The following is an 18,073-nucleotide window of genomic DNA, read 5'->3' on the forward strand; positions in this document are numbered from 1 at the left end:
CTCTCAAATGGGAATAAAGATGCCACCACCTACGGAGTCTCATGACATGGAAGCCTGTCTCGCTCCTGAGTAGTTTTCCTCCTTATTTCAATTAAATTAGAGAAGGGCACTGAAGAAAAACAGCAGTCAGATTACATCAGATACTGAGACTACCTTATACTCATCCTAGGCATAGAAATTGTCTCAACATTCAAAAGCACATACATGCAAACTAGAAATACAAACTAAAACAGAAAATCAGTTTTTACAAATATTCTTCCCACCACCTTGCAAAGATCAAAGAGATGTGTTAAAACTTGCTTGATCCTTTATCTGGGTCACTGCAAAGTGAAACCAAATAATTAACACTTCCCTAATTCTTCTGTCATTCTCAGCAGTATAGCACGCAGTGTGTGTTATGTGGCTGTATGTGTCACTTTCTATCTAAAAGCATATATTCTTCTGCCTAGCAGCACTTCAGAAGCAAGATATAAGAGGGAGTCTAAATCTCTAGTCAAGCCACAAATATAACTAACACTAGGAAAACTCTAAATAATGAGAAAAAATGTTAAATTATAAGCTATAAATAAAAAAAGTAAAATCTTAAAATCAGTATGTTAAGAGAAAGTATATTGTTAAAACAAAAGTCTTATTTTAATTAACTAACATATGGTAGTATATTTATTACTTCCAATTTTTTATTAAGGATATTTTCAAACATAGAGAAGTTTTAAAAAATAGCACAATGAGCACCCATCTGTCCTCCATCCAGATTTGACAATTGATTATAACTTCAGAATTCATTTTATATAAGTATGCTTGTGTGCAAATAAATGTATACATCTGCAAATATAAATATATAAAGATAGGTAACATTTGAAAAGTATTTTCAGATACAATAATACTCTAAATGCCTAAATATTTTAGCTGTATCTCCTAAGAGCTGACATTCTCATACCTACTGAGAATGTGCTCAAAAGACCTGACATTCTCAAACCTACTGAGAATGTGCTCTACTATATCAGTAAGACTAAATTGCATAAAGAATATATTGTAAACACTTTCACATAATAGTCAAAATTTTCAATGAGCTCTAACTCCAAACTCAGCTTCACCTTCCACAAATCTTTCTACACTCTCCTCTCCAATCAGAGTAAACTACTCAGTTCTACAGTATATGGTCCACATTTTCCTATCTGGGCATCTCACTGTCACTATTCTCTCTCCTGAAAGGTCTTGTTCTCTGTAGTTTCTATAGGCACAAATGTTTCCCTTTCTTCAAGACCCAAGGCAAATGAATCTCATGCAAACACTCCTCTGCCCCCCCCCCCCCCCCCCCCAGATGCAGCAACCTCTTCTGGCTTTGGCATTTTCTACCATGGTGTCATTTTTACACATTCCTTGGTACTCTCTAAGACAAAGATAATTTCTTATTCACCTTTATATTGCTAATAGTTCCCATGGTTTATAGATGATACTTCATACATAACTGCTAGATATATGGTTTTTTTTAAACCCAGTTTTTATGTAACAAGGAAAAGTTAAATTATGAACATATTTTATCTTATTCAAACTCTTTTCAGGTTGAAAAATCTACTTTTTTTTCATGAAAACCAAACCAACTGCTTAGTTTACTGAAGTACACTTAGTGTGTGCAAAGCAATGTTTGAATACCGTAAAATGTATTTACCTTCTCATTATTGTAGTAAGAAATGCTAAGGCCATCAAATTTCACCCATCTCTTCTGAAACATGCGTTTTCTGCAAAACATATGAAATTGTTATTTTACATTCAAGTACCATCTGCTTGGATTTTAAATGCATTTGTAACGTAACCATGTAAATATATTCCTGTTTGCTGTTAAACAGTGCAGGCAACAATAGGCTATGACAATGTACAGCTTTGGCCATGGTACATAGGAAACAATATGCATAATAACACTTTCTAGAGAGCTGACCTAAGAATTTTATTTTTAATGATACTGTTAACAGTACTATCAAACACATTTGTAAGTTTCAGCATAATACAAAGTGTGGTCAGAACCACTATCATGGACCAATTTCCCTTAAATAATATAATCCCTTAATGAAGATAATATAAGCTTTCACCCCTCATTAACTTTATACATCTATTTCATTTTACCTTAATTTTTGCTTTTGGGCATAAATAATATTTTGCTAAAATTAAGAAAAAAATTGTCACTTACTTTGATTTCCCTTCCCTGGAGTCAGAAAATTCTACAGGTTCTGAATATCCTTTTTTTTTTTTTTTTTTTTTTTTTTTGAGTCTGAGTGGCACACTCATGGCCACCACCGCCTTGACCTGCTAGGCTCAGGTAATCCTTCCGCCTCAGCCTTCCAAGTAGCTGGAACTACAGGCACGTGCCACCACAGGCACCGGCTAATTTTTCTCACTTATTGTAGAGATGAGGTCTCGCCAAGTTGCCCAGGCTGGTCTCAAACAATCCTCTCACCTCAGTCTGCCAAAGTGCTGGGATTATAGGTGTAAACCACAGTGCCCGGCGTGAATATCCCATGTTTTACATGGCTTTCAGTTTGGACTGACGTCATCCAGATACTTTTAGTCCTTCTCACAGATCATATATGGAAACTAACTTCCTGTTTTTAAAAAAACAATTTCTAAACAAATTTGTAATCATCAGCCATGTCTACCTACTGTTTCTGAAGTTATCTAACAGGGAGTTGGTATAGCTTTCTGTGGTTTTCAGAAGATTCAACCATAGAAAAAGAACTTCAGGGAGTACAGAGAGCTTGTCTTCCCCAGGTCCATGGCATTACTTAAGTAAAATGCAGCAAACTTCCCACATGAATCGCTAGCAAATTTATTGTGCTTAAGATAAAATTAGACCAAATCTGATCAAATGGAGAAAATGTTTGCAATTCATCAATGCAGACAACAATTTTACATATAAGCATTGAATTAATTATTAGAACACATAAGGAACTTAAAATAGTATAACTGCCACTGACCACCCAGCCCTCTTTCCCTCTCACTCCCCTTCATCTGCTTCTTTTTAATTTATCTTGGCCTGACTACAATAAATTTTCTTCACATTACAACACACAACAGTGTTACTGACATCTGGTTTTTACTCCTTCTAGTAACTCAAGGGTTCTTCAAATTCATGGCATTAAAAGTTAAAAGATAAAGAAATATTAAGCAAATTTACAATAATGATACATTGAATAAATTAGTCACTTTGTGCTCATTTGATATTTATCTCTGCTATACTCAAAAGCAGGAAATACATACCTTTCCACAATCCAAACAGTAATTCTGTAAAACAAGATTTTGTTTTGCACTCTAATCCACCTTACATTGTGAAAGGTGGTAAGCTTGAGTTCAATAGCATTTCAAAATAAAAATAAGTAACAGCTGTGAGAAGACAGAGGCTTATGTCCATTCATTACCCCTCTCTTCTTCCCTTTGCTAACTCCTTATCTTTGGTTGAGTTACACTGAAACCATCTACAGGGAAATTCTTTCCCTGATGACTCAATCCTAAACAGATTACAAAATTACTCTCTCTCAAAGCACCCTCTACTTTTCCTCACTGTACTTAACACAATCTCTAAATATACATATTTATTCCCTTGCTTACTGTCCATCTTCCACATCAGGCCTTGTGCTTTTCAAAGTTCAAGAATGTTTCCTTCTCTATAATTAACAACTACCACAGAGACAAATACGACACTGAAAAATAATTTGCTGAACGAATGAGTAATGTGATTAGGCACAGTTCTTATAGCAAAATGGGCAGGAGGACAGACAAATAAAATCTAAAAAGATCAACGCTTATATAATCATCTTTAAAAAGAAACTTTGGAGGAATGTAAGAAAACTTAAAAACTCAGAATTAAATGCAAAGTTTCAAAAACTGCCAAAGCATCAAGTGAAAAAGGTTCAAAATTTGCTTTAACACATCCCACTTAAGTTTAACTCCAGTCATTGGGACACATAAAGCTTTCTTAGAATTACATCACCATCTTGATAGATAGTTTGTGGCCTGAGGAGCACCCAGCCACGTTACATTCATGTCCACAGACAAATGAAAAGGGGAAGAGGGAGGGCAGATAGTTTAGTATCTGTTAGGCTTAAGTATCAGTCAAGGATTCCACCATCTAACTAGCTATATCTTTCCTCTCAGGCACAGATACTGCAAAGGACACATTATACCCTTGGCTCTCTGAGAAGAGCCGATGAAAACCTCAGCCTCTGAGAGATTTGGCTCCTAAGATGTCCTCTCAACCACTTTAACTTTCTCAACTAGCTGGAAACTACTTGATGTGCTCATTTATTTTCAACTCAGTATTTTTAAAGATTACTTCATCTCTTTAAAAATCTATGGAGGGACAGGTATAAGACAAATCCTAGACCATAATGAGATGGAATGAGAAGCCATATTGCGTAACAGCCGAAAGAACGAGTGTTCTATAGGAGGAGAGAGCTACTCTGCTATGCTACCATTAAAACTTTGCTCTGCGGCTGGGCACGGTGGCTCATGGCTATAATCCCAGCAGTTTGGAAGGCTGAGTCAGGAGGATCACTTTGGTTCAGAAGTTCAAGACCAGCCTAGGCAACATAGCAAGACCTCATCTCTACAAAAAAAAATTAAAAATTAGCTGGGCATGCTCGAATGTCTATAGTCCCAGTTATTCAGGAGACTGAAGAATAAGGATCAGTTGAATCCAGGAGGTTAATGCTGCGGTGAGCTGTGATCATGACACTGCACTCCAGCCTGGAGAGCAGAGTGTGACTCTGACTTAAAGATAATAAAATTTAAATTAAAAAAAAATAAACTTTGCTCTACTGTCATAAATTCATGTAGTCAGCCATCAGAATTTCTGGGTATCTACTCTGTGGACACACCCCCTGGCCACACTGCTCTTTTCTCTAGGCTCTCTCTTGCCTCATGGTCTTTCCATATGCCATTTTATCTACCTAAAAGGCTTCCTGTCTGCTCTTGACATGAACAACTCCTTCTTACCCTTGAGCTCTTAGCTTCAAAGTCATTCCCTCCAAGTGTCCATCCCTGATTTCCACATAGATTCCTTAGGTTTCCATTTCTTTACTTTATGACATTGAGCAGAATTTGGAATTTGGAATTCTAGTATTGCATCATCTATTATTACCCATACTTGATTTTTTTTCCTGAGCCTTAGCTTTTATATCTTTTTGTAAAGATGCATTTTTATTGGTATATATAAAGTGATATTTGGATACATACATGCAATGTGCAATGATCAGTCAGTGTAATTATCATAGCCATCACCTAAAAACAGATTTGAGATCCTTTAGTATAGAAACTATGTCTGTTTTGTTTATCGGTATAAAACCAGACTACCACAGATTCTAGCATATAAAATGCACCTAATAATTACTAAATGAATAAATTTATTTTTCACTGAAAGATGCTTATTCATATTTCCATTTAATGACTATAACAATAGACACTACTGAAACACCCTTAATTTATATTTTTTCAAATAAAAATCAGATTTTTTTAATATGACTAAATAGCTTTGTAAATCTATCTGTTACTGAAGAAAAAAATGAGAACCTACAGAAAGTTTGAACAGCTCACCATTAATTTCAATGTAATGTACATTTTAGAGTTAAAACTATTTTTAACCAACATCTCATCATTTCCCCTACCCTCTAGTCCCTATTACCATTCTAGTCTCTGTTTCTATGAGTTCAACTTTTGTAGATTCTCCTTAAAATAACGTTGGTCAAATGGCACAAACTTTCAGTTATAAGAAGTAGTTCTGAAGATCTAAGGTACAGTATGAATATGATAGTCAATGTATCGTACACTTTAAATCTAAAGAGTAGATTTATTTTTGTATTTACAGAAGATTTTATAAGAAATAAAACTGAGTCAAGATTACATTTACAACACCAACAAAAGACTCTTAAAAATAAAAGTTTGCCTAAAGTAAAAAGAAATGATAATTTTAGTACTCAATAAGAGAGTAGATCTTAAGTGTTTATTCCATAAAAGAAAGGTAACTGTGAGGTGATAGCTATGTTAATAGCTTGTTTGTGTAATTATTTCACAATGTATAAGGATATAAAATACAACACATTGTATACCTTAAAAATATATGCTTTTTATTTGTTAATTATATCTCAAAAAAGTTTTTAAAATAAGAAGAAAATAAATGTAAATACATCTCCTTAAAATGTATTTGATACTTTCCTACTTAAAAATGCAAATAACCAATTTAAGATGCTTTTACAACTAAAGTTTTATAAACCTTGAGTAATCTATTTTTTTCATTAAAAGTGTTAACATTCAATTAGCTGTTTTCTGCACAATATTGAACTCTAATAAGAGATAAGAGATTAGAGATAAGAACTTACACTTAGAGATATTAGAGATAAGAACTTACACTTAGACCATTTCTCACAGTATTATTCCCCTTTCTAGCAAATGGAAACTTAATTATTAGTAAACCCTACAAATTAATCAAAATTTCAACTAAATAATGAAAGGAAGAGCTTGAGAAATACTGTACTTCTGAATGTCAATGTAAAATTTTAAACTAATAAATACTGATGAACACAAAATGGTTAATGAGTTGCAAGAGTTAAATACTTCCCTTGTGTATTTGTAAACATTTATTCGATATTATGCTACTAATCGATATGCAGTTCCACAAGAATTAATGCATAATTAATATACACACTACTGGAAGTTGCTAAAGTATTTCACAAGTTTTCTCTGAAGTTGTGCATTTCCCTTAAATTTAATTTAACTTAATTTGTTTCACAAACGTTAAAAAACAAAAAGACAAAGTATGAAAGACAATTCCATCTTAGTCTGCATTCTTGCTAACATGATACAAATGATCTCTAGAATAATGATACAGTATTACACAGAGAAGATAGTTTAAAGTTTCAGTCAATAAACAACTTATTTGGCACTAAACTTGGTAATAAAAATAGCAAACAGTGCTTAATACCAGGTACTATGCCAAGCCACATTCAAATATTAACTAATTTAATTCTGCAGACAACCATGAGAAGTAATATTGCTATCCCTATTTTACAGATGACACCACAGAGGTAATTGTTAGTTAAATAATCTCCCTATGTCACACAACTAGTAAAGAACATACCTGGGAGTCAAATCCAGGCAGTCTCTTCCCAAAGACTGTACTCTTTTTTTTTTTTTTTTTAGTTGGAGTCTTACTCTGTCACCCAGACTGGAGTGCAGTGGCCGATCCCGGCCACCGCAGCCTCGCCTGCTGGGCTCCGGCAATCCTTCCGCCTCAGCCTTCCAAGTAGCTGGAATTACAGGCACGTGCTACCACGACCAGCTAATTTTTTGATTTATTGTAGAGATGAGGTCTCGCCAAGTTGCCCAGGCGGGTCTCGAACCCGCGGGCTCAGGCAATCCACTCACCTCAGCCTCCCAAAGGCGCGGGATTACAGGCTGAGCCACCGAGCCCGGCTAAGACTGTACTCTTAACCACTACACAAAATAGACTTTAGAGCATTTTATAGCAAAGCATCCTGGACATGCCTTTAGGTAGTAATAACATTTAAACTCCACACATTTTATATGTGAGTTCAATCTTGCAAAGTGCTTCAGAATTCCTTCAGGAGAAAAGGTAAAGTAGACATGAAACACATTAGCCTGGGTTTTATCTTATTTTGTTTTTAGGGTTCTGAAGGGAAACATTTCTTTAAGAAGCTTTTTAAGAATAATTTATAAGGGTTGTACAGTATTATTGAACGGATTTCTAGAAACTGTTCCCTTGAGCTCTGGTAGGGCAGGTGGTATAAAGTTTCAACTGCTTTCAAAAAAAAAAAAAAAAGCTTCACCATCTGGAGTCATTTTTTGTTGTCTCAAAATATGTTTCTTAAAAATTCTTTTTTAACAACACTGTATACACGCACAATGAAATCTCTATTTATGAAGTACTCACACAGAGGCACTCCAGTTTAATTTCATTCCTAAATGAAAGCAGAGATTTTTTCAATGATTACACATCTAAACTTAAAACAAAACTTAACATCTAAAAAATACGCAAACCCATGATGTTGACTTAAGGTGTCAGAAACTACCAAATTTTCACCTTTAAAAATCGCACAACTGAACTCAAAGGCACAGATCAAATGTATAGCTCTTAATAATCATTTTATTTAAAATCACAAGAAATATACTTCTCAATTATTCTAAACAATCTCATAAGAAAAAAGATATCACCACCATGCTGGTCTAGATTCATCTGCCTCCTTTACATAATCTTAAAAAATGATAGCACATTTCATCCTATTCACTCCTCTAACCCTAACTGGACTAAATATATTTGAGAACTACTACAATCTCCAAAAGTATAGGTTTTTGTTTATTTACCTAATTATTTGTTTTTTGTTCAGCCAATTATTTATTTTATCCAATTACTTTCTTAAGTATAAGACTTTTAAATGATGCAGTATTAGTAATGAAGTATTTTAGAGACAGAGAGGGTACAAGGAATTACTAAGATTTTTATATTGAATGCCGGCACTTTTCCATTTTTAAAGTGTCTTTCCTCACTTTCAAGCAAACCGAAGTGATAGTTTTCAAGATTATAAGAATCAAATGAGTTGAAGCCACAAAACAAAAATAAAATACAACAAAAATTATCTTCAATCCCAGCTTCCATCTCTGCCATATCTACATCTTTAAGTGAGGGGAAAAAAAGTACTCAACATAAAAATTCTAAGGGCTAAAAAAAAAACTTTTGAATTTTAATGTGTGACTGCCAATTTTTAAAATACCTATAAAGAGTTTAGTGCTTACATGACATGATATGTGAAGAGCTATGTTAAAAGATTCACACCTCTTTATTTTATGGAGTCATATTCTAAAATATCCAACATAAACCAGCTTCCAGTTAGTATGATCATTTCAAAGTTTGTATTTACTTCTGCTTCTCTCCAAACTTCACTAAAACACACAAAAATATTTAAAAAATAAATACCCTCAAATAAACATTGACTAGAGAAGTAGGCAACAATAGCAATATTTAGAAATCTGGAGAGTAGAACAAACTGATTGCTAAGCCAGCATCAGATCAAATTAAGAGGAAAACCAGTTTACTCCCACAGAACCTCAGAAAGTCTCAGGGAACAGAGGCATCGAATAACTCTAGAAGTGACTATGAAGGTGAGAACTGGGGATGAGAATAGAAAGATATAGTGAAAGGCAGTTTAAGATGCCCCCCACCACTCCATCCCAGAAGCCCTTTTTCACTTTACACAGTTAGAAAACTGTCCATCCACTGTACTCACAAAATAGTAGAGACTTATTCAGTGGAGAGGGTAAAACAGGGGGTCTCTGGGCTGGGAGTCTCAGGCATGGTCAAGAGTAAAGAACAGTATTAAAAAGGAAGAATCAATAAAATTCTACATCATAACTATTAATACCAAAACAACAACAACAAACCCACTTTCCCTAGTAGGTCCCCCAAAAGCTGGTGACCAGGCTTATTAACCCTCAGAAAGGAAATTCATTTAAAAGATATTAACATGAGGACTCTCCATGGAGATATATTAGTAAAAGACCTACCATTATCATCTTACAAGATACAGATAGCAAGACCCATCAGAGCCTGCTGTACTCAATCAGCTTAGTAGAATTTCATTTAAAGTGAACTGACAAAAAATATCACTAAGTTAAAAGATGAAGAGGAATCCCCTATGAAAAAAATTATAAGAAAAAATCTCTACAGTAGATGAAACCTTCAAAAAGGTATTAATATCCTTAGAGAATGTATTTCATTTGTGAAAGAAGAACATTATGCTATAAAAGAACAGTCAAAAGAAAGTGTTTTGTGTATGAAATACAAGACAACAAAAAACTAAAATATTAAAAAATGCAATTGAAGAAACTTCTCAGCAGAAATGAAAAAACTAGCAAAAGATTCAACATCAAACTACTTGGAATTCTAGAAAAAAAAGGAAAAGAAAAGAAAGAAAAGTTTTTGAAGAATAAAATAAGAAAATCTCCCAGAACTGAAAAATAGGCTATATAGAAATAACTAAGAGTCAAATTTCTCAGTAATAGCTATAGAACATCAGGGATCTAGAAGACTACAAATTGATGATCTGGAGAAAATATTACTTCCAGTTAAAATGTCTGAAACCAAATAAATTACCAATAACCATGCTTAGAAAGAAAGACACTTTCAAACATGCACAGTCCCAAAAAACTTACTCACTGTCTACTTTTTCTTAGGAAACTTCAAGGAGTTTTATTCAAAGAAAAGGTATAGGATGGAGACACAGTAACATGAGATTCAGGAAACACAAAAACACTAAAAAGGCACAGAAAAGCCCCAGGATAATCATGAGGAGAGTCCTAGGATGTTAACTGTGCCTGGGAACAACTAGCCCAATCTAAAGTTTCTGAAGAGGCTGTAAGATGATCAAATAGATAGTTTCTATATTTTGGTTACTTCAGAGATTTATATGGAATTCAATAAGAATTTATATAAAAATCTTTAATAAAATGTGTAAGAATTTTCAGATGAAGTACATAAAAATTAAGGAAACAAAAAGTCAATAATTACTAATCCCAGAAAAACTTAAAGTTGTAAATGAATACAAAAATATTCATACTAGCATTTATAACCATAAAATAAAAATAATTGACAGATATAATCTAAATATTTCATGTAACTATATCAAAAGGATAATAGGAATTGTGTCTATGCTAGAAGGGAAGAGGGGACAGTGGTGAAAATGAATAAATATGATAGTCTATGACAGTACATCAGTAGTTAATTCCAAGCGCTAAAAAGCAAAAAATAAACAAAAAAGGATAAAAATATTATTATGATATACAAGGTAAATTCCAAAAGAAACTACTAAAAAAGTTGAAAGCAGGTGCCTCTCCATGAACACTAGACACTCTAGCACAAGGGTGAGATGGGCAGACACTGGACACTGCTGGGGGTGGGGGTAGTGAGGGAGCCGGCACGTGGCAACATCCTGGGTACCTGGTCCACTATCAGGGGGAGAAAAGCCAGTTAGAAGCCCAAACTTCACCTGCACGCAACCTACTTATGTTGTAAATCTCCACTTGTACCCTACAACTCCAAATTTTTTTTTTTTTAAAGTGATACTTCTTATGAAGAAGCCGGAGGGGAAGAAGAGTTGTTATGTTTTTTTTTTTTTTAGAACTCTCTGACACTTAAACTATATGCTTTCATAACAATCAAAAAAATTGGATTTTAAAAGTCCAATGGAAACACATTCTGTTTGTCCAGATAAGAACAGACTAAGACTCACTACTAGTTACATTATCCAAGGTCACATGCAATAAAATGATGTTCTTCTGAAAAAGAAAGAAAACTGAGGCTTGTTGTCACCAATTAAATAAGGGTCCAGCCCAAAGTTACCTACTTTTCCAAATGAGAACATAGAGGAAGTCTTGACTTTACACATTTAGGTGGGAATTGGAGGTTCTGAGAAACTGAGTAATACAGAATGATGTCTTGGAAAGGCTAACTTCAGTCTTTCTGATGACGCCAATGCCCTATTCACTTCTCTGCAGCTAGACTGAAAGGAATTAACCTTGTCATTTTAATGGAAACTAAAACTAAACAATTTTCTTCCTAAAACTACAAATATAATATTGAAGGTTTTTATTTCCTTGGCACAAACTTTATAAGTGGCGAGTGACTTGAAAAATGGCTAACTAATCTGCAGGTATAAAAAGATACTTTGTATCAGGGATATAAGATTCAGTTTTAAGCTTAACAAGGCGACCGATATATAATTCCTTAGTCAGATAGACTTGCCAGCTTTTCACATTTGCCACTCACAGAAAGGCCAGCTGTATGCTAGCAGTACTAGGAGATTTGAGGCACTCAAACATTTGTGTACCCAACTGGAGAATGACTCCACTAATGCAGCCTTAGTGACTCTGGACGCTGGCTGGGAAATTGGCCACTGACACAGTCACAAATAGTATAAACTATTTGAACTCCCATCAAGTCATTGGCTACTGACTTCAGGGTGCACTGGCTCCCAGTGATTGTCTGGGATGTGACCTTTAACTGGTATTTAACCATTAGCTTTTTCATTTTCCCTAGTCCTCTGTTCAACCCGAACATGCATTTCACTGGCATTTTCTCCCACCTGGACGTAGAGCCCAACCTTGCATCTTCCATTAAATAACCCCAAACTCCGCTTTGGTCTTAAGCCCTGCTCACTGTCTCAGGCTTCAATCTATCCAGATTATCACCTACCTGAGTGTCTTTTCATTTCCTCTAGCCAGAAAAGTATTTTATCTAAAAACACTAGTTAAAATCATACCCATTTTCCAAAGAGCGATTCAGCTGTTACGTGACCTCCCTAAAAGGTCTTTGAAAGAATGCTTAATCAACCCTCTGTAACCTCTTCCTCTGTGCTCTGTGGACCTTTCTGTATCGATTATTATCTCCACCTTTCGGCTTTATTGTTATTTGTATGTATTTCTTTTCTGCCCTAAATGGGAACTACAAAAAGACAAGGAACACATCTTGCTCATCCTTGTCCTCCTCCACCGGGAATTGCTGAGTTAACCTCATGCGTGCAGCTTCTGCTGTCCCAGGCTCCCATTGCCACATCAGTCTTCCCCACAGTTAAACAATAATTAAATTTTAAAAAGAAGGATTTAGCCGAGTAAGAAATAAAGTCCCGAAAATTTGTGTAGTAAAACATCAATACCTTAATATACATCACAGTTTTTATAAATAGGCTCAGTGTATTATGCAGAATACACAAACATCTTTAGAAAACAGTACATTAAAAAAAGTCAAAAGGGCTTCCTTGTTGCAGATATTCTTTAGGATTTCAATTTGTGCATCTCTAAAAGGTATAGCACATTCTACCATGTTCTCTTTTCTTTACAACAACTTGCAGGATTCCTTTTCTGAGTTGCATATTTGGAAAATGCTGGAATACATCAAATCCTGTCTTTCATGTTTGTATCTATGCAGATCTGCTGATTAATTACAGCTGGAAAAAGGCTGGGGAGGGTTTTTCGTGTTTTGTTGTTTTTGTTTTAATTATCAAAACTCAGTGAGATATTTTTAAAAACAAGTGTCATTTCTTAAGTTTTTCAACTTCTTTGGCCTGTTTGACACACTGGTAACAGTCCCACTGTCAACATTTTACCAAGTTTCTTTCATACAATTTTTTTAAACCACTAGTCTACAGTATATATTTTATTTAGGTCATTCAAATATTTGAATAACTTTTCATACTTTAAATGGGAAATGCTTCAGTATTTTTTGTTACGTGATGTTCAACAATTATTTACTTAACTAAATATTGGCAGTTTTCACAAAGCGTGCACTAATTTAAAATTGGCATTTCCATTTGAAAAGCAAATAGACACTTACTCATGTGAAATAAGTTGTGATTATGAATTTTATTATTTTGGTTAATGTCACTCATTAAACAAAAGACTGTTTCAAACACTATTTTTAAAAGTACTTGGATGGATGGATTTATAGTCTACCATACTCAGTGATAAATCACAAAAACAAAGAATGAGTACCACAAGTTCTCACTCATAAGCAGACCCTGAACATTTATCACAATACTACAAGAAAGGGATTGGCAGTAGCACATTGCCGGGGGTGGGAGAGTGCATCATTAAGGGTACCTGATCCTAAACCAGGCGAAGTGGGGACCAGTGGGAGGCCCAAACTTCACCTGTATGATGATTGCTTATGTACCTAATCTGAGTTGTACCCCACATCTTTAAAATTTTAAAAAAAGTATAAACTGGTGTGTAGCTACTTGTTTTTAAGCTATGTTTTGATAATTTATGTATGCATCTTTAAAAGGGAAAAATAATTATTAAAATACAAAACACTGAGAGCTCATTACCCTGTTAATGTATACCAGCACTATTTACACCTTTTCATCCATTAACATATTACTGAGCTCAGCAATTTCTATGATTAAGTCCTTATATACATTTTTAACTGCTATTTTAGAAAAATTAAAAGAAAAAATAAAGTCTAATGCTAGCCTTTTTACTGCTTTATTATCCCGTAAATACTAAGCATCTACCATGTGCCAGGCAATGTTCTACTAAAGGTATCACAGTACAAGAGAAGCAATATGGATGAATGACTGTCCTTGAGGAGTTTATATAAAATAAATAAATCCTCTGGCCTATGGGCCCTGTAGAAGAAAATAAAGTAATAATTACAGGTGTGATGGGGTGGCAGGAGAGAGGGACAATTGTAGTGATAAATTTGGTGAGCAAGGTCTACATGCAAAAGCGACATTAGAGCACGAATCTGAGAGAGGTGAGGTCCAAGCCATGTTGATCTTTGTGGGGACAGCATTTAGGCAGAAAGGAGAGCAAGTGCAGAGGCCTCCAAGAAGGACTCCTGTATTTATAACTTCTATATTTTATTGGAACACAGCCTCATTCACTGGTTTCCGCATCATCTACATCTGTTTCCATGCCACAGTTGCCAAGTTAAATAGAACATAAACCATATGGCCGGGCATGGTGACTAACACCTATAATCCCAGCATTTTTGGAGGCCGAGGTGAGAGGACTGCCTGAGCCCACGGGTTCGAGACCAGTCAGAGCAACTTGGTGAGACCTCACCTCAACAATAAATCAAGAAAAATTAGCCAGGCATGTCTGTGGCTCCAGGTACTTGGAAGACTAAGGTGGACATATCGCCTGAGCCCAGCAGGTCAAGGCTATGGTGGCCATGAGCGTGCCACTGCCCTCCAGCCTGGATAACAGAGTGAGGTTCTAATTAAAAAAAAAAAACAAACCCACAATAAATCAAAAATTCAGCCAGGTATAGTGGTGCGCACCTGTGGTTCCAGCTACTTGGGAGGCTGTGGCCAAAGAATCACCTGAGCTCAGCAGTTCAAGGCCACGGTGGCCGTGAGAAAAGTCACTGCACTCCAGTCTGGGCAACAGAGTGAGATTCCATCTCAAAAAATAAACAAATAAAAATAAATAAATAAACCGTATGGCTGTTGAGTGTAAAATATTTACTATCTGATCCTTTGCAGAAAACATTGGTTGACACCTGCTGTTTGGAATTCAGAATGTCAGCTTAGTCAATGCTATCTGCAGCAAAGAGACATGTGGCCATGAGTTAAAGCTCAGCAGCCTGAAGAAATGGTTGGGAGTCATTTTGCCAACACCATGAGCGTCTTAAACACCTTCACAAAAGCCTGTTGAGTCAAATTAAAAAAGGAAAAGTTTCAGATTCTACTCTGATCTAATAAACAGATGCTTTTTGGCCAGTTACACATGTTTCTTTCAAATCATGGCAATATAATCACATAGAAGAGTTTTTAAATTTTTCTTGGTAACATAACAAGCTCCGTTGTTGACTTTGATGTCTCCATTCATCCTGGTATCCAGGAGAAAACCTTTACACCAGAAAACTTTTATGCCAGAAAAAAATATAAATCCAGAAAACTTACAGGATCTAACCCTAGGCAGGTTCTGAATAGAAAGAATGGAAAGTCAAAGTTCTGATAGAGAGAAATGTTCTAACTGCGCCAAAGGTGGCCAAAAATGGTGAAGCTTTCTCAATGTGCCTGGAGCATAAACAGACCAACCCTGTTAAGAGTGACATGTCATCAGAGACCACACAGGAAACTATAGCAGCTGGGGCTCTACCCAGGAGGTATTAATTCTTCCTGTGATACTTTGAGAGAGTGCTTGGGTCTCCCTAAATACTTAATCTTTATAGAAATGAAAGATTCGAGAATATTCAGGCTCATTGTTTCATGCTATCAGTGTGGAGACTCGAGTGCCGATTCACATTTTCAGTATATGAATATGCATTTGCCAATAATATTTATGACTGATAAAAATAAACAAAACACACAGCAGACAATTTTGTCAACCATAATGTAACCAGAAAGAAGTGACATGAAATAACTGATATTAAGAAGTAGCCTGCTTCAATTTAGTCAAAATCAATTTCCTAAAAGGATGCAAATATATAAAGTATTAACATGTAATTACCAATTATAAAAATTTTGAAGTGTTTCTGCTTTCTTAAGAAATGTAATTTCTGCCCTCACTAGTCATTTGATGCTGCTTCTGGTAATCTTTTTTGCTAGTGAAATTATTTTAGATCAAACCAAGGTTGTCTAGAAATAATGAGGCACATTTTCAGAAACCAACACATTGCAGAGATTCATAACATTAGCTACTTGAATGTGAGAGGCTTAATCCCAAAATAATAATTCATGAGAAACATTTCAAGTAAATAATTCAAAAAGACATCCAAATATCAGAAAGCCAGAAAACAATTCTAATTAAACATAATCCCTTCCCAGAGATTTCTCAGGTCTGTAAAATGCTTAAGGGACATAAGTTTCTTTGCAAACATCTGAAATGATAAATCTGTTTTAAAAGTGTAATGTTCAAGGGATTCTGTCCTTCTGTGCAACATACAAAAATCAAAACAATATATCAATAACAGTGAAGACCTAAATCTAACAATGATGTACTTTTCCCTAACTACAATAGCCCTTGTATTCTCAAATAGAACACTGTTATGATATGAGCAAAAGGCAGATAGTGTGAGCTGAGTAATAGCAACTCAGTCTGTGTTGTTTTTCTTTGCTACATATTAGAACACAGGACAGTGCCTTTTGGTGTGAAGATAGAAACTAACAATAAGAACTGAATAAGGATCTAACAATAAGAACTAACAATAAGAACCAAGAAGTGAGGTCATAACTTTCTAGTTTAATTTGCTATTCAGAACCATAATGCAGCATTGTACTGCACATATCTCTCCTTAAGTCTAAAGATGAGCATCAGCAAAAGTGGACTAAAAGTCCCTAAAAACTGTATCTGTTGGCGGGGGGGGAGGTGGTGATGGCAGCAGCAAGCAGGTAGGTTTAGAAATAGATAAACTTCAGAGTACCATATGTTCTCACTCATAAGCGGAACTTGAACAATTATGATACTATAAGAAAGGGATTGACAGTAGTGGAAAACTGTCAGGGGAGAGGGGGTGGAATTGGCAGTTGAGGGAAACTGCTGGGGCGGAAGGGGCATACCTCATCAACAAGGGTACCTGCATGATCAATGTTTATATACCTAACCCTGATTTGTACTCCATATCTTTATAACAAAAAAAGAAATAAACTTAATTTTCAAAAATATGCCACTTACAAAATAAATGAACATATACATACCCTTGAGGAGAGAGCTTGTCTAGCCATCCTGATTTAACTTTCTTTGCAGACGATCCATAAAAACAGGCATAGGGAGATATTGCATTCGAGGAAGTGACTGCTGAATCAGCATTTCCACTCGTTGAGCTTAATGGATAACTGTGCCTGTTAGCAGGGTCCAAATTCAATGCTTTTTGAGTCCTAGATTTAGATGCCTTTGAATTTTTTCTTCTTAAACTCTGAAAGCATTCTTCTACTGTTGAGTATTCGGATTCAGAAGGAGGGTCTATCAGAGTACTGTTTTTGTCCTCTCGAGGTATCCAAATATCTTCCACTTTATCTTCACTTACTCCCTCCTTCTTGTTATCATATATGCTAAATGAAAAAAAATGGTGTCAACATTTCACAGTGCAATGTCTGATTTAAGACATCAGTGATTTTTTAAAAATTTATATAGCATATAACAGATAGGAGAAATTTTTTAAGGCCAGAAAAATCTTAGAGATCAATTAGCCTACCTGATAATTTTTAAAATTCTTCCACAGAAAGTAAGTAGACATCTTGTATTATCCTATGACATACTAGAATACTACTAAACATTTTTCTGACGTATAATTTACTATGATCACGTTTATTTTGAAGAGATGGGAGCAGGTGGTAAAGACAGAGATTGACTATATTCTTTGCATCACAATTTAAATATCTTCAATAATACAATGTACTGGCCAGTGCAACCTCTGTTCTCTTGGCAACATGATAAACCACTAACCCATCAGTGTGGAGATCTTATCTCCAACTTCTTGCCCTCTACCTGCTCTCCTCTAACAGACTCCAAGGACTCCATGTCTCCTATAATGTAATAAAATGGAGAGTATGTCTGACTGCTGAGAGCATAA

General features: G+C 35.2%; 1 protein-coding gene across 1 annotated transcript in view; it reads right to left on the reverse strand.

The window, feature by feature from the left end:
• ARAP2 (ArfGAP with RhoGAP domain, ankyrin repeat and PH domain 2) overlaps positions 1-18,073 on the reverse strand; it is a gene marked incomplete at its 3' end in the record, with an annotated part of 112,456 nt that overhangs the window by 72,824 nt on the left and 21,559 nt on the right. The window contains exons 5-6 of the mRNA XM_008056542.2: positions 17,199-17,552; positions 1,670-1,739 (exon numbers count right to left, since the gene is read on the reverse strand). Of these exons, the coding sequence (XP_008054733.1) occupies positions 1,670-1,739; positions 17,199-17,552 (424 nt within the window). The remainder of the gene's footprint in view (positions 1-1,669; positions 1,740-17,198; positions 17,553-18,073) is intronic.

Source organism: Carlito syrichta, unplaced genomic scaffold, assembly GCF_000164805.1.
Source record: "Carlito syrichta isolate Samal-C Ts95f unplaced genomic scaffold, Tarsius_syrichta-2.0.1 Scaffold302394, whole genome shotgun sequence".
NCBI classification, from domain to species: domain Eukaryota; kingdom Metazoa; phylum Chordata; class Mammalia; order Primates; family Tarsiidae; genus Carlito; species Carlito syrichta.